This window comes from Electrona antarctica (assembly GCF_951216825.1).
Source record: "Electrona antarctica genome assembly, chromosome: 17".
Lineage (NCBI taxonomy): Eukaryota > Metazoa > Chordata > Actinopteri > Myctophiformes > Myctophidae > Electrona > Electrona antarctica.
In genome coordinates, this window is record NC_136798.1 from 23,688,805 (window position 1) to 23,713,582 (window position 24,778).

Genomic DNA, 24,778 nt, shown 5'->3' on the forward strand with positions numbered 1-24,778 from the left:
CAATTAGGCTTGTAAATGAACAGACCAGGGGAAAGCTTTACAAACACCAGAAATCACACCAACGAGTAAGAAACTATTGGACACAGCAATTCATTTCTTGATACTGATGCTATTCCTATTATTTCTGCTACAATGCCTGAGGAAACCAGAACACATACTTTTTAAGTATACCTGTACATGAGATAATAAAGAAATCTTGAACCTTGAAATCAGTACAGCATTTATTTATTTCTTAAACTTTGTAATACCGTGTTCACTGCAAATAACTTTTTCATACCTTTACACTTTACAAAGTAAATGAACACGGGATGTAAACAGTTGTTATTGAACTCCTTGTGATATCTCCAATGTTTGTATATCACCAGTCAGAGCAGACTTGTTCTTCCAAGGATAATAATAATTATTCAAGAGATGGTGGACATTACTGAACTGGATCAAGGCAATGTGGGAGAAGCTGTGAATCAAGAGCATCTGCTTGGCGCTTTCACACAGTCACTGACCTAACAAGACTGGTTGACAGAAAGTGAATATAATAATCTGATTTAAGGTCTGCTCTGAACAGGAGTAGTACTAGTGACTCCATAGAAAGAGGCTTGTATTTATTTTTCTTTAAAGGACTGGATATGATCATCTCCTTCATTAAAACAAAACAAATGAAAATATTGGGAAAAAACGACAACATAGGTAAATTTGGACAACATTTACAAATTAACACTTCGTCATAAACCCATCGATGCAGTCACTTTGTACAAAAACAGTGTGCAAAGGTTATTTAAAATAGAAACGTTACTGGGGACAAAAAACATAATTTAACATCTGGATTTTCACATTCCACTCACATTATTCCCTAAATCCATCCTTCTCAAAAGTAGAAAATAAACACATACGCAAATAGGACGAAATTAGCCACTTAAACCCAAGCATCCCTATTCTGCATTCGGTGAAAAGATTTGGTGTAGATGGAAAAAAGGAGGGGACCAAGTATAGATCAATGAAACATGGGGTTTAAGTGGTTAAAACAAATGATAGTTTGTATTGCAACATGACCCAACAATCAACAGCAGAGTTATTGGCCTGGGAGTCGGACACATGGATGAAACCATCTACACGACAGTGTAGAAGTAGGGCTGGGCAATTATAGTACAGCCTAATTTTACACAATTGGCAAAAATAGTCGCCTCAGCTGTTTTCGCAATTTTTGAAATGTTTTGAAAAATTAGAAAATGTATACTATCGTTACGATACTATATGATCATTACAATATCGACATTGAGGTATTTGGCCAAAAATATTTTGATCATATATCATATTCCTAATCCACATCACCATATTTGATCCATATCACCCAGCCCTATTAGAAAGTACAGTTTCTTATATTTGGCTATATTTTTAGATATGAAAAGCACTTTCCATTTACTGTAAAATATTCATCTTAATCTTCTTTCATCTCGTTTATATTTTAGACAGGTTGTCAGTCACCAAATCCTATGACGCCTCAAACTGGAAAGCAGTGTGTATAGCATAAGATGTATAGACCAAGGAGGTAAGGCTTGGGACAGTGAGCTATTGAGAGTTGCTGATTGTACAATAAGGAAAATATGGATTTTGTATCAAAAATTGGTCGAACCACCATTAAACACTGGCAGTAGCAAAGAAAGACCTCACTGAGCCAAGACATTCACTACCGACTGTCCATAGATATGTATACTAGTTACCAACCATGGAGACAGACAGGGCTTCCTGCCGACTATATTCCTTTACAAGTTATAGATCAGATAAGATTCTTAGAACAGAACCCACGCCTTTCACACCCACTCCAACGGAATGGAAAGGTCTGCTATAGTAAACATTATTATATCTCTCTTTTATTACAAATGTTGTTTGATTTGTGTTTTCTACATTCTGACAAGTGTCATAACTGTCCCTGACATTGTGATTGTGCTATAGGCTGCAGGCTTGGGGGGGGGGGGGGGGGGGGGTTGTTTTTCTAGACATTTATTCACTGCAGAAATCTTTTTTCCACCAAAACTAAAAAGGGACTTTATTATGTACAATCTTTAGAATCTAACTGAATAAACTGAGAGTGAACCGACTGACCCCAAACCTACTAACACAGTAATAGCTATGGCTATGAACAACTTGAACTTGGGAAACATTTAAATATATTCTGATTTAAACAAAGTTTAAGTGTGGTTAGGGATCTAAACCTTCCAAGTCCACATAGCTGTAAGTGCGCGCGCACACACACACACACACACACACACACACACACACACACACACACACACACACACACACACACACACACACACACACACACACACACACACACACACACACACACACACACACACACACACACACACACTCTTCCTTTCCCATGTGAGTGACCCTCACAGAGTGTATAGGCACAGAGGGATAGACTGATGCACATTTGCGCACATGTATAAACACTGGCCATCTCACCATCCTTCGCCATCGGTTTTGTCATTTAGAAAAAAATAAATATCAGAGCACATTACTTAAAAGAAAACAAAAAAATACTAAATTATAAAAAATCGAGACACTTCATATCAGGTGGGGGAAAAGGACAAAATAAACCTGACTGCAATATTGTGGCAAAGCCTACTGTGGACACAGTAATATAATTAGTGTTAATTGAATTAACACAGAGTATTTGAGTATAGTTCACACAAGCTGTGGTCTGCTCCCTTAACCATCCAAAATGCTAGTCTACAGCTCACTCACAAAACAACTCATCATGTCCTTGAGTCCACTTTGCTTATTCTAAGCCTCTGTTCAGTTTCTGACTGAATGTTACAGAAGCTTTGGGACATAAGAACATGGCTGCACAAATCTTTTTTTTTTCCATAAGAAGCATGACATTTTCCACTTGTCATCACTAGAGGGCACTGGAAGCAACACGACAGCAGGCTCTGGCACCACGAAAAACACAAGATAGTACAGCATTAAAAACCATATTAATCAGGCTTTAGCCATAATGGAGGAACACAGCCATTTAAATAATATAGCAAGTGACCCTTCCTAGATCAACTAAACACTGATGTCAGTTGTACGAAAAGAACAACTTATTTACTAGAATTATAATACAAGGAAATAAATAAAATGAAAGCCCCCCTCCCCAAAGATGTCTCCGTGTAACTTGTTTTCAGTTGGCTATGGTCATTCCTTGAGGTGGCAGAGGAGAGACCTCCCCAGCTCCGTTCCGCTTTCTCGCTTGGAGGGTGCAGAGGTGCTCCGCCTTCGGAGGAGAGGGCTGGTTGTCCTGCCATATGGCTGGAGGACGGGCAAGTTCAGAGCAATGCCATAAAGACAGTCTGTGCCATGCCAAACCACAGAGCCCACCTCCTTTTGTAGAAAGGAAACCTTGCTTCTCACTATTGCTTCATAAAGATGCGTAGTACAGTTGAACAAAGCACTCTGTATTTCAGTTTTATCATTTCTTTTTTTTCTGTGCCTCTGCTGACAATGGCTTTTCTTCTTTTAATAATACTACCAATAGGGAATGGTCCTCTGTGCCACTGGTGTTTTCTTTTACTGAAGTCAGAAGTTAGAAAGTGACTGAATCTAAATCTGGGTCATGTGGGGGAGAGAGAGTGACGATAAACGAGCACTGTACAAAACCCATCTCTCTTGTGTGCAGATGGATTTCCACTGGCCTCCACATGTGTCAGAGAGTGGCTGAGGCATTTCCATTGGCCTCTGTAGGTGTCAGTGGGTGGTATGTACATACGTTAAATATGGACCCCTGCACAGCAAAGTACAGGAAGGCGTCTTCACTCCACTTTTTCAGGAAGTGGATGTGTTCGTGCGTGTGTGTTATTAAATGTGCAAACATCTATAGCCTCCAGGCTGGCAGAAGAAGTCCATCTATGTGGTGCTCTATGACCTGCTCTTCTAAAAGCACTCAAATGTCAACTTGTGCTGTGGCCCACTGGACTCAAAGATCCACAATCAACTGTGGAGAGGCAAGCTGGAGACAAAAATACATCTGAGTTGCCCTAAAACAGGTTGGAGAGGGTGATTTATGTAATTGCACCAAGTCATAGACAGCAAAGTCAAAAGGAACGAGAGAGATACAGAGAGAGAGAAAGTGAGAGATTTAGAGACAAAATATAATCCATTTGTTAGCAATTTAGCAATTGTGTTTTGGCCCAGGAAGGGGAGGAAGAGTTCAATTTGTTAATATTATTTTGCACCGGCAGGACAGAGGAGGTCAGTCCTTCATTATCTGATAAGCAAAGTCCATTAATTCAGTGTCATCCTGAGTAGCCTCACTGGGGAATAGTGGGATAGAGGGAGCCGGGGTTTAGAAAGGAATAATGATTGCAGAGGTTTGGCAACGACAACAACCATTAGGAGATTTGAGCTGTTCTGTCCAAGCTGGCAGAGACAAATCCCTGCTTTACAGCAATCTTCTGTACCTCCCCATAACGTGCATGTGTGTCTCTGTGTAACAATGTGTGCGTTCAGGTGTGCACATTTGTGTATGTCTGTGTGCATGTGTCAGTTCATGACATGTCGATGGTGTTGAAGACCCACTCGGTGAACTTCTTGAGTTTGGCAGCAGAGACTTGGGACTCCTCCGAGAGTCGCTGGTTGTCCTCCCACAGTCTTTTGATCTGGGAATGAAGACGTGTCTTCTCCTCACGCTCCTGTGGACACAGCATAGCATCGGAATGGAGGTTCAGAAATGCAGGTGTATTTGGTACACGGTCAAATCCCCCAGTGTTAATTCAAAATATGAATGGGGCTCTAACAGTGGTGCCATCCTCCCAGGTGACGGCGGAGGCAAAACAACAGTTACTGTTATTTACAGCAGTGAGCCTGAGTCAGCAGCTAACAACAATGGGCGCCGGAGCGGAACTGAAGTGCTGGTGGCGACAGTGTTGCAAACTGCTGACTTGTGGAAAACGCAAAACAATTTGGGCCGCGGTTTACCGCCTACAGCAATCAACATCCCCTGTTCCTCAGCATACTTAGCCACTGTATGCAAATAACCGCTTTATTTATACACACACACACACATATATATGTATACCCTCCTAAAATGGAAAGGAGAATGTGGAAAGTCGTCCACCAACAGAGGAGAGGAGGTGTGTGGTGGAAAGTTGCTTATATCACAGGAGAATGTTTCCATGCAGATTTTCTAGGCATTGCTGTATGTATGTATGTATGTATGTATGTATGTACAGTGCATCCGGAAAGTATTCACACTCCTTCACTTTTACCACATTTTGTTTTGTTACAGCCTCATTTCAAAAGGGATTAAATCGTTTTTTTCCTCATCAATCTACACACAACACCCCATAATGATGAAGTGAAAAAGGTTTTCCCTCAATGGGGTTTAAGTCTGGGCTCTGGCTGGGCCACTCTGTGAAAGTCCTTGAGTGGCCCAGCCAGAGCCCAGACTTAAACCCCATTGAGCATCTCTGGAAGGACCTGAAAATAGCTGTGCAGCGACACTCCCCGTCTAACCTGACAGTACAGAGCTTGAGAGGATCTTCAGAGAAGAAGGGGGAAAATGCCCCAAAGTGTGCCAAGCTTGTAGCATCATTCTCAAAAAGGCTTAAGGCTGTAATTGCTGCCAAATGTGCCTCAACTTAGTACTAAGTCAAGAGTGTTTTTCCAGTTTCTTTTCCACTTTTTTCACTTCATCATTATGGGGTATTGTGTGTATTGATGAGGAAAAAAACGAATTTAATCCATTTTGAAATGAGGCTGTAACAAAACAAAATGTGGTAAAAGTGAAGGAGTGTGAATACTTTCCGGATGCACTGTATGTATGTATGTATGTATGTATGTATCTCTGTTGTCTCCCACCTTCTTCAAGTCGTCCTGCAGCATCTTGACCATAGCTTCCAGTTTAGTGACCTTCCTCTCCAGGCCTATGTGACCCTCACTGTAAAAACAAACAAAGACCATTGACCTGACCAAAATCCACTATAGACCGATTCAGAAACGGGTCTCATGGTCACAGGCAACGTATTTCCTGTAGGCGGAGACGACATATTTGCGGTTTCCCCGCACCTCCCTCTACTACAGTGAATGGAAAAGGGACTGATTTTAGTCTGCCTCAAACGTTACTCTTTTACCTGCTTTTTACTAACACTAACATTACAAAGATGCCCAGAACATCGGGATGAACCCGTGTAGTTTATGGCTGCCACAGTACTGGCAACATAAAAAAAAAAAACGGAATGTCAAAATATCTACCGCGGTGGCTGAGACCAGAGCCATAGAGTAATGGTTGAGACAAAGCAGTCAAAGGTCCCGAAAGATACATAATGTCAGTCTTACCCAATACCAAATCTTTCTGTTTTAGGAACACAAGGCTGCTGTACTTTATACCTCATACTTTAATGCTTACTATGGATGCACATTTTATTCTATGCTGAATGAAAAGGTCTAAACCAGTGATTCAACATTGGGGTCCAAGAGGTGGTTGTAGGAGGTCCCCAGCAAAGTGATTGATAGTTGGAGAACCAAACGGCCCCTTACAAGTCTGTAACTCTTAAGAGTGTACAAATAGAAGTTTAGCCTTAGAGTTAGTCTTAACTCATTAGTTTAAAAAAACTTTACTATATATTATTCATCGTATGACATAGTGGAAACAGCTGATCTACCAGTTCACAAGGCATATACCCCAATTGTCCCGAATATAAGACGACTCTGATTATAAGACGACCCCCAATATTCAAGACTCAATTGTGGAAAAATAACATTGAATGTCAAATAGTCTAGTCCCTGATCATAACACAACCTCGTTTTTTTTTAAAAGGACATTCCCATTGGAAAAAAATGTAGTCTTATATTCAGGCCAATATGATAAATACATTAAAAAAAGATGAACATTTGCCTAAAATAGGGACACAAGAGTCCTGTGTAATCCTGGTAATGTGGTTGGTTAACATACATTTCAATTAAATTGCTGAATATCAGACAGTCTACATTTCTCAAAAGGAAATGCATGTATTTAATTCATTCTGACCAGAAGCAGGAATAAAACACATAAGAATGAATGACCGAGGCCCGGGTGACATGATGCATGGTTGGCGTAAAGTTATATTGGCCTCAGTATGTCAGCCATATTTAGGTGATTTTATGTACATTCCCCATGAGTCTGCATATTCACATGCTCTCAAAGTTGCCTCCCAACAACCTGATGAGTCAATGTAAGGATCCAACTGTGTTTTACAAGCTGGTAAAAACCCACCTTGCGAGTGTTTCATTAAAAGTGTAACTTGCTGCCAAGCAAAAGAATTATAGCCTTCAAGCAAGCAAACATCTTTCATGACAAATTGTTATTTGGCCTCTCGCTATATTATTATTATCGCAGTGTTTACATTAACAGTTCCCTCTGTGATATTACTGTGATATTGAGTGTGTGTGCACGTACGTGTGCGCGTGCGTGCGTTACCTGGATGAGGGTCTGGACAAGGCCACAGACGGCAGATCCATGTGAGGCTGCTGGGGGCTGGATGCTCCGCTGCCTCGCTGGTTAGGGTCAAACACAAAGCTCCTCTGGGCTGGACACAGAGGCGAGGGCCAAAGGTCAAAGGTGAGAAAACATACAGAGCTAATCACCTGCGTTAAGCCTGATATACTGTATGTCACGACAACAACAACGCACTGGGAGCTTGTGCTCAGAGCTCAAATACTGTATGTCTGAAATGTCTGAAATTTCTTTATTAGGAACAATCCCTTGAGATGAACCATCTCGTTTTCAAGGGGGTCCGCAATGTCTGTTCTGTGTGCTTCTTTCACGGAATTGTTGGAAAGAGATGTAAAAAGGACCAAGATGAATAAAAACACAAAAAAAAACCCTCAAAGGTGATAATACAGGTGGGATAATTCATTAAGCACATTTTGGGTACTGTTGTTTATCTGCTCGCCATAATATCTCAAAAATGGAATACAATGTAATAACATTGTGTTCCAACATAACATACAGTATGAGTTGAGCTGGACAATGTCTGATTCTCCAATATGTTAATGAACAATATGACTTGAGGATAATAACATAACATAAAGATAACAATGAGATGAGTTGAAAGCTTGTAGATTGCTATTTTCGCTATTGGCTATTTGGTGTGTATATCGCATTTGTGTGTGTGTGTGTGTGTGTGTGTGTTAGGGCATTAACGACTTGAGATTTTTCCAAATCGCCCTTTCAGATAGTAAAGTCGAAGTTGAGTCGATTTATCGTTTTGTATGACGGGGGGGGGTTGTTGTTAACAGGGGCGGGTGGAGGTGCGCGCGCTCAAATACGGAGCATGTCAAACAAAGCACTGCGCACACACACAGTGGCCTCTCCAATATGGCACAGTGTATGTATCATCTATATATGGCAAAGCGCTGATTATCAAAACATAAAACTATAATAGTAAATACTAAACAGTGTGTGCGTCGCACACTGGTACACAGACCAGAAAAGAGAACACAACAGGAGAGGGGGCATCATTGGCACACAGCGCAGCAGCAGCACGCAGCACAGCGGCCCGAGAACACAATACAAAATATAACATTAATTAACACTAGTGGCAGTCAGCCCGACCTTCAGAACACAATATAGAAGACATAGGTCTATATATTATCATCACAGCAGCCAGCAGCAGTTTGGCACATCATCAGAATACAATCTGCATTACCTTCCACGTGAACCTTCTCCTCCTCCTCCTCCAACTCGATAACGTTATCATGTTAGTTTGTTACTTATTTTCTGAGCCATGCAAATAAACAACACCCCGCACTGACCGGAGACGGACGGAGAGGTTCATATGATGTGCCCCGCGCGTAAAACTAAACCAGAAACAGGACAGTCATTGCGTCAGCACGGATGTAGCCTCGGAAAGCCAGACGTTTTATTTCCAGGACGGAGGTGAGGGGGATATCGTTTGGGGATAAAGTTTCCGCGCTTCTATCTGTTACTTCTCTGACACAGCGCAGTTCAAACTTCAAATTCAGCCAGTCAATAGTGGGACACCGCGCGCTGAGAGCCACATACACAGCTGCAGTTGGTTTTTAATTAAGGGCGCGTTCTGAATGCAATGCAAACTAATAGGCGAGTGCGCTCCGGTGCATATATGCAAAGGGGAATAATGACTTCTGTCCGTGACAAGAATCAATGCTACAGTTTGAATTCTGTACACACGCACACATAGAGCAACAAATATGATATGGGGAAAACTTTTTTTTTTTTTTTTTCAACTTTCGACTTCTCCTAATCTGAATCGATTTGTGTTAATGAAATCGATAAATCGATAAATCGATTTTTTTAGTGAATGCCCTAGTGTGTGTGTGTGTGTGTGTCCTGTGTATGCATGTGCCTGTCTCACTCTCAAAGGTGTTGGCCACATCGACCAGGTGTGTCCAGTCCAGGGGGCTTTCTCTTTCTGATGGTGGGAGGGGCATCAGGTCCTGGGGGAGGGGACCACGTTGGCGATCCACCAGGTCAAACAACGAGGTGTCTGATGCAGAGAGGTCACCTAGACACAGAGGGAGAGGTTCACTTCACACCTTCCTGAAATAACTAACCAGACCCAGTCAAGTCATGAAAAGTGAAAGAATAATGTTATAGGCTACATGTTGTAGGGCAGAAACCTGTTATAGGCTACATGTTGTAGGGCAGAAACCTGTTATAGGCTACATGTTGTAGGGCAGAAACCTGTTATAGGCTACATGTTGTAGGGCAGAAACCTGTTATAGGCTACATGTTGTAGGGCAGAAACCTGTTATAGGCTACATGTTGTAGGGCAGAAACCTGTTATAGGCTACATGTTGTAGGGCAGAAACCTGTTATAGGCTACATGTTGTAGGGCAGAAACCTGTTATAGGCTACATGTTGTAGGGCAGAAACCTGTTATAGGCTACATGTTGTAGGGCAGAAACCTTGTGTCTCCATATTTCAACTTTGTACTCATGTTTTTCTTTCCCCCGTAAATTACTACTGCCTACTTCTCAACAAGTGTGCTAGCCAATAAAATAAATAAATACAATTCGTCTACAAGCTCACACGAACACATCGCATTGATATTTTTACAAACATTTTGAAAGCTTAAGTGGTTAAGCGTGTCTATGGGTTTTATAAATATTTTACCAATGAAAACTATTAACTAGAGCTCATGACTAGATAATAACATCCATCAGAACACAGGTTATTTTATCCATTTCCTGAAAAATAATAGTTGTGGACATACAAGGTTTCCATATCCAATGCAGATATCCTTGAATAGTTGTTCCTAGCTCAGGGACTGTTCCATACCAAGGACCCCAGATAGCCATAGTACCTGGCTGTGACATCCTATTGTGAAATGCGTTCAAAAAAAGAATCATAATAATGAACATAATCGTCCCCACTGTTCTACTGTAGCTCATAACCACCCACATGAGAGTGTCTCATACTACTTCTGCACTCAAACCACCAGTTATTTCCCATTTTACCTACCATAATTACAACCAAGAGGTGGCAGCAGAGATACAGCAACCAGCCATATCTCTGGCTGGTAGTCATAAAGAGGCCAATGAAACACCCTTGTTACCCCAATCCATAGCAAATCATCGGATGCATCCCACGCTAGCATCCTCCCCACAGCTCACGTCACACTAAGCCCACTCAATTCAATCCATTACACAAAGCCAAGCATCTTTCTCAATTCTAACAATGTTCTACCCCATCTCCTGTTTCTGTAGCGGCTTAATTGTACAAGTACATCCCCTGGACATGACGCTATGTCACAGGGACTTACCCCCAATCCTTAACCCTTGATCCTACAGTACAGTAAGTGCCCTGCAGGGAGGCATTGGGTGCCATTTGTATAGTCTTTGGTATGACGAGGCAGCACTGGGATTGCACCCTGACCTCCGAGTCTCACGGCGGACAGTCTAAGCACGAGGCCACTGAGTTGGGATTTTAAGAGCGGTGGCTGCCTTTAATATGGCACCCGGGGAGCAATTACGGGTTAAGTGTCTTGCTCGGGGACTCTGCGACACATAGACTAGGTGAAATTGGGGACGAAACAGTGACCTTCCGATTCCCAGACGGCCTCTGTAGCGACTCGGCCACGGCCGCAGACATAATGGAACTCGGGCGCTCTATCATCAGTGAAATCACTCACTGTTTCTAGTTACATTTCAAACAGACCGCAGCAGAAAGTGAATTGAGGCACCTGGAATCAACCTCTACAATAACTCCACGACCACTTCCCCTCCCCCCATCGCACCGTGCAGCTTGACTCCCAGCTTGTAGGAGGGCCTTCGGAGGGGCACACTGCGAGTGGTGGGCGAGCGCGGCACCGTGGAGCAGCTGAACAGCACGTCGCCGGGGTCGCCCACAGAGTCGCTGAGGTTGGGCAGCCGCTGGCCGCGGTAGATGCTCTCGTCGGACAGCGTGCGGTGGAGGGAACGCCGACAGCTGGGGGACGGAGAAGACTGGAAGGATCGGGGAGGGAATGAGAGGAGAACAAATAATATAAGGAATGGAGAAGAGCGGGGAGGGGGCAATTATGTTCACAATACTGTCTTTTATACCTTGTTTAAGGCAATATGCCAATTTTAGAAATGGTCTACGTACTTTACTTGATTATACAACAGTGACGTGCAAAAATAGACGATATATAAGCTCACAACACATAACGGTATGACTCTTTGTGAGCTTGTAGATCGGCTTACTAAACAAGTTAATTCTCAGATCATCAATAAGATCCGTTTTAAATTATAATTGTATCATAAACAGACCTACACCACCTGAATCTATCAATTTATACGCTTAGGTCAGCATCAGCACATTTCATAAAAACAAAAAACTGCAATGCAATACTGCAGAAAACTGCAAAATACAGTGATGTAACCTCAATACAAATGTGTTGCTATTTATTCAACCTTTGTTGGAATTGGGTATTCTTATTGGAAAACAAAGCGGTAGTACCTTGTCTTTGTGGTTGCGTGGAGGCGGTGGACTGTCTGAATGTCTTTTGATGTCTTCCTCCATTGTGGACTTGGCGTGGGGTTGAGGGGAGTGCATGTCCCTCAAAGTGGGCCTGGGTGCCGGGGTTGGAACCCCATCGCCTCCACCTTCTCCTGGAGACTTCCTAACGAACGCACGCACGTGCACACGCAGACGCACACACACACACACACACACACACACACACACACACACACACACACACACACACACACACACACACACACACACACACACACACACACACACACACACACACACACACACACACACACACACACACACACACACACACACACACACACACACACACACACACGGTAGTTAGCTAACTGCAGCCCTGTAATAGATGCAGCCTGCCTCACCACCAACTTTTCTTTTTCGTTAAATTTTTACCCCACGATTTTGCAAACCACTTATTTCACCCAGTGTCAATTATCTAATGTAATCCTGGGCGCTACACTTCCTCTGCCAACCTGGGGTGGCAGTGGACTGACCTCATGCTTCCTTCTATGCATGAGGAGTCCAAGCTGCTTTTTTCACCTGACAGGGGGAGAGTTTCCCCGGCTGGACGTAGTGCGTGGAAGGAACACGTTATTCCGACCAGTTCCTTTCCCCTCCATCAGGCGCCCCGGCCAGTCACCACCAACTTGACATTACATCCATGCGAGTGATTTTTGAGGGGCACCAACCCCCAGCTTTGTGTGTGCCCCCTGTGACGTCATGTGGCAGCCAAGTCTATGGACTTTTTACTATGACGTATTGTGTGTTCCCCACCCGTGACATCATGTTTGTGCGTGCCCCAAAGATGCTCCTCACTTCACATGGGTGTGATTTTTAACATGGTAAAAAACTAAAACGTTTCCGTTCCATATCGTCTCAAAAAAGAAAAAAGAAAATGTCACCTGTCTTGAAATGATTTTATTTAGTGTAAAATATAATTTGTCCACAAGAGGGTAGTTAAGTACTACTGCATATAGTAATGGGGAGGAGGTGGTTGAGAAGGAGACTTTTTTGGTTTTGTTTTTGCTGACGCCTTACTTCCGCGTGTCTCCAAAGTCCACAGAGTTGATGGTGGAGCCAGGCTTCCTCCAGCCAATCAGGTACTTGGACTGAGCTCCCTGGCGCGGGTAGAATGTTTTGGGCCCGGGGGACACGGAAGACCCGGAGCCGGAGGACGGGGACGTGGCCGAGGAGGAGGAGGAGGAAGACTCCTCTCTGGGGGAGCTGTGACCAGAGTGCCTGGAGGTGAAGCACAGAGAGGACTAGCTACAGATGTTTACACCATCACACAACATTATAGTAAAAAGATAATGAAAAAGAACTGACTTCATGTTTATTTATTGGACTTGGACATGACAATCACATTGGCCGATAACATCGGACATCCCTAGCAAAATTCAGACTGGCACTCACTGAAGTGAAAACAGGATTAACGCAGGGCAACCAATTCAAACAAGTGTGATGTTGTCACATACGGCACCTAACGCCACGGTCACTGACTCACTAAACTTTAGTGAGTCAGTGACTAGTGTTGACATTGATTGGCGTTAGGTGCTGTAGTGAGACTCAACATCCCTGCATAGTTCCTCTAGTGACTAGAGGAACTATGCAGGGATGTTGAGTCTCACTACAGCACTAGTCAATGAGGAACTATGTAGGGATGTTGAGTCTCACTACAGCACTAGTCAATGAGGAACTATAGTATGTAGGGATGTTGAGTCTCACTACAGCACTAGTCAATGAGGAACTATAGTATGTAGGGATGTTGAGTCTCACTACAGCACTAGTCAATGAGGAACTATGTAGGGATGTTGAGTCTCACTACAGCAACTACAGCACTAGTCAATGAGGAACTATAGTATGTAGGGATGTTGAGTCTCACTACAGCACTAGTCAATGAGGAACTATGCAGGGATGTTGAGTCTCACTACAGCACTAGTCAATGAGGAACTATGTAGGGATGTTGAGTCTCACTACAGCACTAGTCAATGAGGAACTATAGTATGTAGGGCTGTTGAGTCTCACTACAGCACTAGTCAATGAGGAACTATAGTATGTAGGGCTGTTGAGTCTCACTACAGCACTAGTCAATGAGGAACTATAGTATGTAGGGATGTTGAGTCTCACTACAGCACTAGTCAATGAGGAACTATAGTATGTAGGGATGTTGAGTCTCACTACAGCACTAGTCAATGGGGAACTATAGTATGTAGGGATGTTGAGTCTCACTACAGCACTAGTCAATGAGGAACTATAGTATGTAGGGATGTTGAGTCTCACTACAGCACTAGTCAATGAGGAACTATAGTATGTAGGGATGTTGAGTCTCACTACAGCACTAGTCAATGAGGAACTATAGTATGTAGGGATGTTGAGTCTCACTACAGCACTAGTCAATGAGGAACTATAGTATGTAGGGATGTTGAGTCTCACTACAGCACTAGTCAATGGGGAACTATAGTATGTAGGGATGTTGAGTCTCACTACAGCACTAGTCAATGAGGAACTATGTAGGGATGTTGAGTGAAACAAAACAAAAAATGCCTCCCTCGTAACCCGACACCACCATGGGTCCTGCAATGAGGAATTTATTTGTTTGCATATATTGTTTTTGCAGCGGCTATATACTTTGTTGTCAACCACAGTTGCACACAGGTTCCAAAAGGTACTGCAGGTCTGCAACACATTTTGAGTCCTAACCTATATGACTCCACATAAAGGCACATTCAGCACGATAAGACCCCCATTGACTACCATCATTACATGTAAGTTACGTATTAAACAAATCTAAAACATGAAAAGATATTTGCGGCGGTACTACGTTGGCCTACTAGCAGTGTGCATACAGTACTATGAACTCATGTTACAGACCAATCTTCTTGTAGACGGCTAGTCTCCTGCAGAGCCATGTCATAAAAATCAGCTTTTCTGCTCTGTTTCAAAAAGGTACTGGTAGGTTAGGTTTTGTTAAAAGCTTGTGGCAACAGGAAGGAGGGAGTTCAGATAGCTTAACAAATATCCTGGCTTTGGTTTGTTTTTTTGCTAGCCAGGTGGTCAAGAAATGTCAAGACTGACACAGGAAAAGAAGAATTCCAGGGATGGGAGAAAGACAGTTAATTCCAGAGATGATTACAGAAGGATTGAGCCTATTAGTTAAACAACCACAGTCATTTGTCCACCAAATACACTGTCTCTTTGTTTCTCTGTTGTCCCATGAGTATTAAGTGACCTTGGACAGAATGAAGTTCAGGTCAAGAAAGCAAAGTCCTGGGAGTGTAGGTCTGTGTGAATACAAGACAACTCACCCCGGTGCTTGCCCGTTTTTCCTCCCGGAATTTTCCCCAGTGAGGGGGATAACTTTGTAATATGCTATTGGCTGTTTGTATTCTTTTTGGACAAATATAAAAAGATACTCCTGTGGAAAGGCTATATTATTTTACTTATATTGACCCTATAAACAATTTAGTATTATTTAGTATATGTAAGATTTTTCCCACTCAAATGGTACCTCGTCAGATAATCCCCACATAGCCTACAACAACTTCTGTGAACAGACTTCACTGTAGTAGCTTTTCATAAATTATATTAGTACTTAGGCTGTCTGCTGCCGTGAAAGTTTATAGTTAGATAAATTCAAAGTCCAGCCGTCTGCCTGCTGTCCAGCCTCTCCCACCCCTCACTGGGGAAAATTCCGGGAGGAAAACAGAAAAGGGGTGAGTTGTCTTGTTACCGTCTGTGTGAGGGGGTGGGGACAGACCCAGCGAAGAAAAAGGAGAGATGTTTGGGATTTTGACCCCAGATGTTAGTTCAACTATGACATGTTGGCCACGTGTTCCACATTTCCTGTGGAGAATGAGGAAAGTGTAACGTGGAAAGAGGGGGAGTATTTACAATGTTCAGTACTTTTACTTCCAGGAGAGGCTTGTTGACAGGGAGGTAGGACTTTGTAAGCTGCTCTTGGCCCCATGACTAATGGGTTGAGTCAGGACAGTTGAAAAACAGGTGTGTTCAGACCTGAAGATATATAGTTGTTTCCAGTCGCCTCAATCGCTTCACTTTGGTGGCGCAGGTCAGTGTTGGTAAAAAAAAATTAGAAATAAACTCCAAGTTGCTCACTCTCTTCCATGCGAGACCTGTAGCTCTCTTTCCCCTCCCTCGAGTGGTGGATTATATTATGATTATCGATATATTATTATTGATTTAATTTTGTACCTCGAAACACCTAGAGCTGAACACCCAAGACGGCTCGGGCTCGGTTTAATATATTTAACATAATGGGGGGGGCGAAGGTCGCTTCAGTTGAATTTTTTTCAGCTGGGACGAAGACACCAGACAAGCGTTCGCTTCGTTCACGTCACCCCGTTCGCACGCCTGGTCACGCAGCGTGAGGAGTATGTCACCCCGCCACTCGAACTATCAAGGTTTGAACGTAGCTTCAGACAGAGACAAGGCTTACCCAAGGACAAAGTAAATGAGGTCAAATGTGGAGCTTTGGGGTATTTTTGATGGGAGCTAGGGGCACCTCCTATGTCCAGCTTTGAGGGTTTGTGTAAAAACAAACATTGTGTAAACACAAACATTGAATGCCATTGACAATGAATGGCCAGCTTAAACATTGTGTAAACACAAACATTGAAGACGAAGGTGAGGACGCAAATTGTAATTGGCCGGAATGAGATGATGTATGATGATGTATGTTGATAAGAGCGCCCCTCACTTCACACAGGTGTGATTTTTTAACACTTTATACAGTCTGTCTCTCTCTCTCTCTCCCACACACGCACGCATACCTTGAGTGTGAGCCAGTGTCAGTCAGGCTGTAGGTGCTGCTGTCTCTAACCAGGATGTGCGTGGGCGGGGTGCGGCCCAACGCCATGCTCCTCTCTCCCGGGGGTCCGGGAGACTCGGCGGCGGCGGGGGACCTCTCCAGCATCCGCCGGCCCCCCTCAGTGGGGCTGTGCCAGGGGGACGGCACTCGCTCCCTGCCCTCCGGCCCACCTGCCCCAGGGGCCAGCAGGGAGGTGGAGCTGCCGTGGTGCGAATGTGAGTGTGAGCTGTGGTGCGGCGGAGCTCCGCAGGTGCTGGTGTCGATGCCGCTGTCAGCCGAAACCCCCCCCAGGTAGCCCCCTCCCCCGAGGCCGTTGGGCTCCATGTCCCCCTGGTCTCCTCCGGAGCCGCCCCCGGCGCCCAGCTCGTACCACTTGTCGCTGTCACTGTGGCCACCGCTGGACGCCGTGCTGGACAGGGTGTTGCTGCTGGAGTGACCCGAGTAGGGACCGTCCGACTGCTGACACAGAGAGAAACACTTAGCCTATTTAGACCTATGTTGTTATACCTTTCAATCCGGGAGCTACCTCTGTGTCCCATTAGTTGTTGCTATAAATGTAGCAAATACATAAATAATAAATGTATATATAGCACACACACACCCCCTACCCTACATGTATTTTTGAGTGGTGCTAGCCCCTCCTATACACAGGTTTAATGTTTGTCTTTAGTTCAATGTTTGTTTTGTAAAAGCATCGACAATGAAGGGAAAATTTACATCATAATGTGTCATTTACATCATATTGTCTCTTTATTGTTAATGGCGTTTAATGTTTGTGTTTGCACCGTTTGTTTTACATCACCATTACATCACCTAATCAACATGAGTTAGACTTTAATATATTAGCGCCCCTCACTTCACACAGGTGTGATTTGTTTAATAAGAATTTGAAGGTTTTAAGAAAACTTAGGTTTTAGAAGCTGTTTTTAGAATGGGCCTCAGGTTTAATGGGTTAGACCCTCTAGTGACTGAGTAGACTAGAGTCTAGTCTTAGAGAACGGACTTGGGTTACAACCATCTTTTATGGTATTTTATTGATCACTAGTTGAAAAACAGTGCACTAAATGACCTGGTGATGTATGATGACGTGTCAATGTCATTTACTGGGAAGTTGGAGGTCAAGAACTTCCACAGAAAAGGGAGTGGATCTCATGGGAAAGTGTACCGAATTGACTGGTTGAGTCACCATTATTAGGAAATGTGCCTATCAATTGCATGCGTCTGCTTGCTCATACATGAGCAGGAGAGTCCAAGAGGCAACCGTGCTTTGCCACCGAGGCCCTTAGACTTTGCAGTGAACAGGCTAGAAGCTAGATGATGTGTGATGAAGACTGACCTGGCTGCCCTTCTAGAAGCTAGATGATGTGTGATGAAGACTGACCTGGCTGCCCTTCTTGGGGGAAATGTGGATGACCTGCTCCTGTCTCTGGATGCGGGGAGCTCCGGAGTAACCCTGACCAGACTTGGCAATGGGTACATCTGAAATAAACAGATACGTTTGGAACAGATCTGGCCCCTAAAGACAATTTCTTATTCATTTACTCTATAGACATTTCTGAAAGTCCTGCCAATCAGCAGCCTGATGAACCATGACCACTAAACATTTGACTCAGTTCATGAAAACAAATGGAAAACGTGCACATTTTGTTTAATTGTTTCTCTTTAGAGCTCCACACTGTTGAGCTCTACAAGCACTTTTTTGTGTCTTTTCCTTAAATATATATGGTATTGGCGGTATATAGGCCTATATATATATATATATAGCATTGCATTTTTGTCAATAAATATGCCATTTACAGAGTTGCTGAAAGGACTGCTGTTGAACTTTTCCATGATAGACAGACAGACAGACATGGCTTTCATCGTGCGGCTGCTCGGTCATCAGATCACTTCACTTCAACACACAACAAAGGCAGACGCCTGGTGCTCTAGCCAAGCTATTCAGACAAAACTCGTCGGCAGAATGCGACAGAAAAGAAGGGCCAATTAATTACGAGAGGCATGCGTGTGTGTCGGAGAAGATACACGGAGAGATACGACAGACACAGACAAGCACCTGACAGCAGGTGCAGCGATGCTATCACAGATGTCTGATGTGGGAGCAGTGGAGAGATTCCTGTCATGATTCAAGTGTGGGGGAGTGGCGTGACGATTGAACTTTGGTATTTACAATTTGAAGTACTTTTTACTTCAACTCCACTACATCTCAGAGGCAAATTTTCTCCACTACTATTATTTGAAAACTTTAGTTACTAGTTACAAAATATACATTACCCACTTCAGCCTTTTATATACCTTTTCGGCCATTTGAAAATAGCCGATATAAGCTCAAAATGTGTCGCATTTGTGTTGCATTGTGAGCTTGTATTTTCAAATGATTTTTATACATTTGAAAACTTGTGAAATGGGACATTCTGCATAATACTTTCTACTTTTGGTACTTTAAGTACATTTTGATACCAATAATTTTGTACTTTTACTGAAGTAAATTATGAATTCCAGACTTTACGGAATTAGTATTCCTACATTGAGTATTATTTCCACCACTGTGGAGAAGAGAGAAGTGGTGAGGTGGGATGGATTGGGCTGTGAATGACATCATGGCAGTACTTCACACAGGCCGCCAAGAGCAGATGATGTAATATTTGCTTTTAGGAAATATCAAATGCAGACACCCCCACCCCTGCTGGAGAGAGAGTGTGTGTGTGTGTGTGTGTGTGTGTGTGTGTGTGTGTGTGTGTGTGTGTGTGTGTGTGTGTGTGTGTGTGTGTGTGTGTGTGTGTGTGTGTGTGTGTGTGTGTGTGTGTGTGTGTGAGAGAGAGAGAGAGGAAGAATAACAGAGCGCTGCCCTCTATGTGACTTATTTTATTTCTGGACGGAGGTTGGCCACATCATCATGGCTTCAGACTGAGGGGTCAAGGGGTAAAAACAAATAAAAAAGACGGTTAAAGAGAGACTAACACGGAGAGAGAGAGAGAGAGAGAGACCACAGAGACTGCAGGCTCAGCCTGGCCTCAACTCGTCTGTCCCCGGCTCAAACTGCTTCGTCTGACCCCTTGCCCAAACCGTTTCCCGCGCGGAGAGAAGAGAAGGGAAGTCACGAGCGCCTCGCACGGCCACAAAATGAGTGGCTACGGCCTCTCCCTTTCATTACGGCGGTCAGTGAACAGGTTGAGGACATGAGCTGAAAAAACACTGAGCAACAACAAATGACAAGGGAAGTCCTGCTGGGAATGAGAGCTTCAGAGGAGCGAAAGTCTTTCGTGGCTTTCGGAGCCCAGTCGAAAAGATCAGCCCTGTGCTCTGGTGAAACGAGCACAGCATTGCTCCAGATGTGAGAGACGTTTCTGTGAAAAACAATCTCCCCCTGTGCAGAGAGGAGGAGAGGACAGCAAGTGCTCAAAAAGGCTTTTTGTACAGCTTGGTGTTCACAGAGTACAACTTGGGCTCTCACAGTGGTAAAGTCCCTGCCCACCACCACAGAGGTTTGAATCCATCATGGTGCATCTGGCTTTATCAGGCATCTATGCGATCGCTTTGGCCAGTGTTTGGTGGAGGTAAGCCGGGCGGGGAGGGTGATATTGATCATTGCACGATCATTGTCGGAGGAGTAGGACAAAGGCTCTACATCCTCCCGATGGTGGCTCCTCACTAACAGATGAGTCAGTAGGCTACAACAACACTGACAACACAGAAAATGTAATGTGTGGAGAGGCATCAATTGGCATAACGACTAAGTTGGGTAAGAATTTAGCCACAATTTAAAGGGAAAAAAAGACACAATTCCTTCTTACTCTGAGACCTGTCTCTGTTTTCTCACGGTTATACACAATGCACTTGCACACACAATATAAATGCAAGTACTGTATGTGGTCACGCTTGAAACAAACACAGTATCACATTCAGTTTCTGTTCTGTTTTTAGCTACTTTTTTTGCACACAACCACACGCAAACTGAACTACACATTTACATATTAACACTCACCCATGCACAATCACACAGACACACAAACAGGCTTTACGACGTCAAAAAAAGAGCCTATCTCTCTCTGTCAGTCTGTCTGTCTGTCTGTCTATCTGTCTGTCTGCTTGATTGGAACTCTGTGCAGCGTGTGTGGGAGTTAAATGTCTATAGGCGCACAAGCTTTCCATTTGCGCTATTGTGAGCGCAACAGAACATTTGTTTGCATTTGTCTGTCATTTGAGCAAATTACTGTAATCAATATGATTAATGTTTTCCCATCTAAATTAAATGTCATGTAAGTACACAAGTATTCGCGGCGTTGCACTGAGTCATATTGTTACCTGGTGACACGAGCTCCCCTCCTCCCCCTTCTTCCGTCTTCGACCAGTTGGGAGTGGACTTGCCTTCTCCTACCGCCGGTCTTTCAGAAGACATGGGAGAGTGTCGACTGCCTACAAATCTGTACATGAGCGAGCACGAGCACGTGCACACACACACACACACACACACACACACACACACACACACACACACACACACACACACACACACACACACACACACACACACACACACACACACACACACACACACACACACACACACACACACACACACACACACACACACACACACACACACGTGTCGTGTTCTATCATTTGCCGGTGATTATTCATCATTTGCCGCTAATTAAAAATGTGCAAATGTGTGACATGACAGTGACAGCATGTGACAGCATGTGGAACTAAATACATTTGCACCTGCATGGTGGGTGGAAGAAACATGCATTTGCATGTGCACAAATGCAACAGAGTGCATGCATTTGCATGCACGTGTGTGCGCTCACACACTCACGCGCGCACACACACACACCCCCCCCACACGCGCGCACAGCCGCACACACCCACCCAATTTACAATCGACAAAACTGACAGACAAGCGCAGAAAGGTCAAATCACACACTATATGCTGTTCTCTCCCCCATTGGCATATCCCACATACACACAGTGCACAGTACATGTGTACAGTATGTACAGGCACCCAGCCTTACTGTTCAGGCATGGACTTCTGTGCTCTCCAGTGGGCGGAGCCGGCAGAGGTGTCACTGGAGCAGGACAGGTTGCTGGGAGAGCTGCGGTGTTGAGAACGGCCCAGAGCCAGAGACGAGGCCAGACTGTAGCTCTCACTGCCTGGAGACATCCTGTGCGGGCGGGCGGGCGGGCACACACACACACACACACACACACACACACACACACACACACACACAAAGGCCAGATTAACAACCGAACATTGCTACCGTACATCTATACTATAAATGAAAGACAAGTTGATGGTTAATACTTTTGAGAAAGGTTCAGCAGGTTGCTGCTACTCTGGGCCTCCAATTGAACACTGGATACTTACAGTAAGGTAGAATGTTTGTTCAGCGCACTAGTAGACACTAGAAGTGACTCTCGGGGCACAGGTCTCCATCAGGATAGGAGCGTTTTTGGAGAAATGTCATTCAACGTATTTATGTTTTTACTGTTCTAAACACTATGTGGCCTTGATAACGATCACAGAAAATGGAACCGGAATGAAATGGAAAATATCACAGAGGTCCCTGTTTTAAAGACATGACACCCATGGGTAAAAACATATATAGGCAAGTTAACCACATGATCCTATCATCCCTATTTTGGGACAAACATTTGTCAAAAATAGCAGATCTGCACATTGCGTCGTGAGCTTGTAGATTGGCTACTTTCAACAAAGAGTTTTGGTGTCGAGGGAAAAAGGAGGGGGTCAAGTGCAGGCCCCTGGCGGACTCTGGGCAAGCAGTAGTTAACCCTTTGCTAAGGATGAGGGTCAAGTACATTAGGAGGTACAGGAAAAGCATTAGAGGCCTTACCGTAGGTAAAAATATTATAGGCCGGCACCACTTGCTAGCTAAGGGGTAAAAACATCAGTGGCCCTTATTGGAATCCTGCAGTCAAAGCAGAGGCCCTTACCTCTTGGTGTCCAGGGGCCGTCCGTCGCTGCTGACACTGCGAGGAATGGCGGCTCCCCTCTCCAGCCTCTCGGCCGACAGGGTCTTTCCCACCGAGCTGCCCAGGCTGATGGCCCGGTTCGGGGTGTGGGGCTGGGGCGAGGTGTTCTGCGACTGCTGGGGACTACTGGAGGTCCGCTGCCACTTGTTGTTGTTGCTGCGGAATGGGAACTTGTACTCAAAGGAGCCGCCGTCGCTGCTGCTGCTGCTGCCGCCCTTGTACTCAGCAATGGGCATTCGGTACAGCTCTGAACATCCCCTGCAGATGACGGAGGTTTTTTTTGTTTGTTTGTTTTTTTGTTTTGTTTTACACAGGTGCATTTTATATTGTTATTATTCATATTGTCCTTTTTGCCGTGATATTAAAAGGCTGCTGATAAACATTTCCCCCCCCCCCCAAAAAACACCCACCCACCCTTAAGGACCTTTCAAACGGGCAGCAATTAACGTGCCTAGTAATCCATTTTCAATGTACATGTAGTAGTAGCCTTGCCGAGCCATGAGTTCCATAGGGCAGGAGCCTATCTCCTGTTTCTGTAGCGTGAGGCAGCTTGAGTACACCCCATGGACATGACGCTAGTTAGTATGTCGCAGGGACCCAATCCAACCCTTGATGCTGAGTGCCAAGCAGGGAGGCACTGGGTCCCATTTTAGAGTTTTTGGTATAAACCGGCCGGGGATTGAACCCCGACCTCCCAGTCAAAAGGCCACTGAGCTGGTTTCAATGAGACCTGCGTTTTTATTTCTGTACGTGCGGAGAAGTCGAGGGGTGACAACGCAAGGGAATTTACGTGGGCGTGGCCCCGTGAAATTGTCGCGTGGGTGCTCGTTTCGTACACACGCCTGCGACTGACTAGACCTGGATTCTGTTGAGCTTTTTTTTTTTTACACTTGTGTTGTCGCGCCCCTCTTAAAGCAGACCTGGAGCAGACCAACCTCTGCGTTAATCGATGCCCATCTGTAAGTACTTTTCGGGGTCTGTAACAGTGTACAAATTAATAATATTTTTGGATTGTATCACTTTATATGTCATTTTTGTCCTTGAAATCAGGAGTATGACATTTCTTAGAAAAAATAAAATGACTTATTTGCAGTCATTTGCACGATACGAGCACGTGACCGTTTGAAAGGACCTTAACAGTGTGCATAGTTAAGCCAATTTAGCAATTTTCTGGTGGACAAATGACTTACTTGCAGACAAACATAACAGACTCTTATAAAAGTCTTGAACCACTTTGCAGCTCAGCTAAAAATGTTGCATTTGTAAATAAGGTGGCACAATTGTGTGATGACGTCTGACATTTTGTTCATTTACAGAGTGATCTTAACAGTCTTTTGCTGTTCACTCAGGCCCTAAATAGGACAGATGCCAGTTATTTACCCCATAAACTGCAGCCACATTGTTTCCATGGTGTTGTTGCTCACATATGTGAATTCTAATTAACATATTCAGGGCAGAAGCTCTAGAGGCATAATTGTAAACAAAGATAATGACTGCATTAACACCAACATGTTTACATGTGGTAACCCACATTTCAATCAAAAGCGCTCTCAAAGTCTCATTAGCAGGCTGGTGTGCATGTCAATTGCAGCAGTAGGGGGTGCTTATAAAACATTACACATTTTAATAAAATACTTTTAAATAGATCTAAAAGCTCACACATTGTAGTCCTGCACTTGTAGACTGGTATGTTTGTGCAACGAGATTAATCAGACTTCTCACTTTAGTTAGTTGATTATAGAAATCCTGACCCACATGAACGCACCCAGGGTGCCGGCCCGATTCAGGCGAGCCGCCCCGCGTCCGGAACGGTTGAGAAATGACAGAGTTACCGTGTGGGGGTCCCTCTACTGTACCCTCTACTGTAGTGTACTGTACCACCCAAAATCACCATATATACAGTTAATATGTGCGTGTGTGTGTGTGTGTTGCGCACAGGTGGTGAAAAACAACCATGCTGTTTT

At 44.1% G+C, this 24,778-nt stretch overlaps 1 protein-coding gene across 7 annotated transcripts in view; it reads right to left on the bottom strand.

Moving 5' to 3' along the window:
• Nucleotides 1-220: 220 nt before the first annotated feature.
• The window catches only part of sipa1l1 (signal-induced proliferation-associated 1 like 1), a 125,316-nt gene continuing 100,758 nt past the window's right edge, over nt 221-24,778 (bottom strand). For 5 of the 7 annotated variants that reach the window (XM_079525888.1, XM_079525887.1, XM_079525891.1 and 2 more), the window contains 12 exons: nt 22,776-23,072; nt 21,833-21,982; nt 21,123-21,241; nt 18,199-18,296; nt 16,780-17,276; nt 13,028-13,228; nt 11,948-12,110; nt 11,244-11,451; nt 9,360-9,509; nt 7,442-7,550; nt 5,845-5,923; nt 221-4,676 (listed from right to left, as the gene is read on the bottom strand). In XM_079525888.1, the coding sequence (XP_079382014.1) occupies nt 4,533-4,676; nt 5,845-5,923; nt 7,442-7,550; nt 9,360-9,509; nt 11,244-11,451; nt 11,948-12,110; nt 13,028-13,228; nt 16,780-17,276; nt 18,199-18,296; nt 21,123-21,241; nt 21,833-21,982; nt 22,776-23,072 (2,215 nt within the window). In that variant the 3' untranslated portion in view covers nt 221-4,532. The remainder of the gene's footprint in view (nt 4,677-5,844; nt 5,924-7,441; nt 7,551-9,359; nt 9,510-11,243; nt 11,452-11,947; nt 12,111-13,027; nt 13,229-16,779; nt 17,277-18,198; nt 18,297-21,122; nt 21,242-21,832; nt 21,983-22,775; nt 23,073-24,778) is intronic. The other 2 variants (XM_079525892.1, XM_079525890.1) reach the window with 1 other exon arrangement.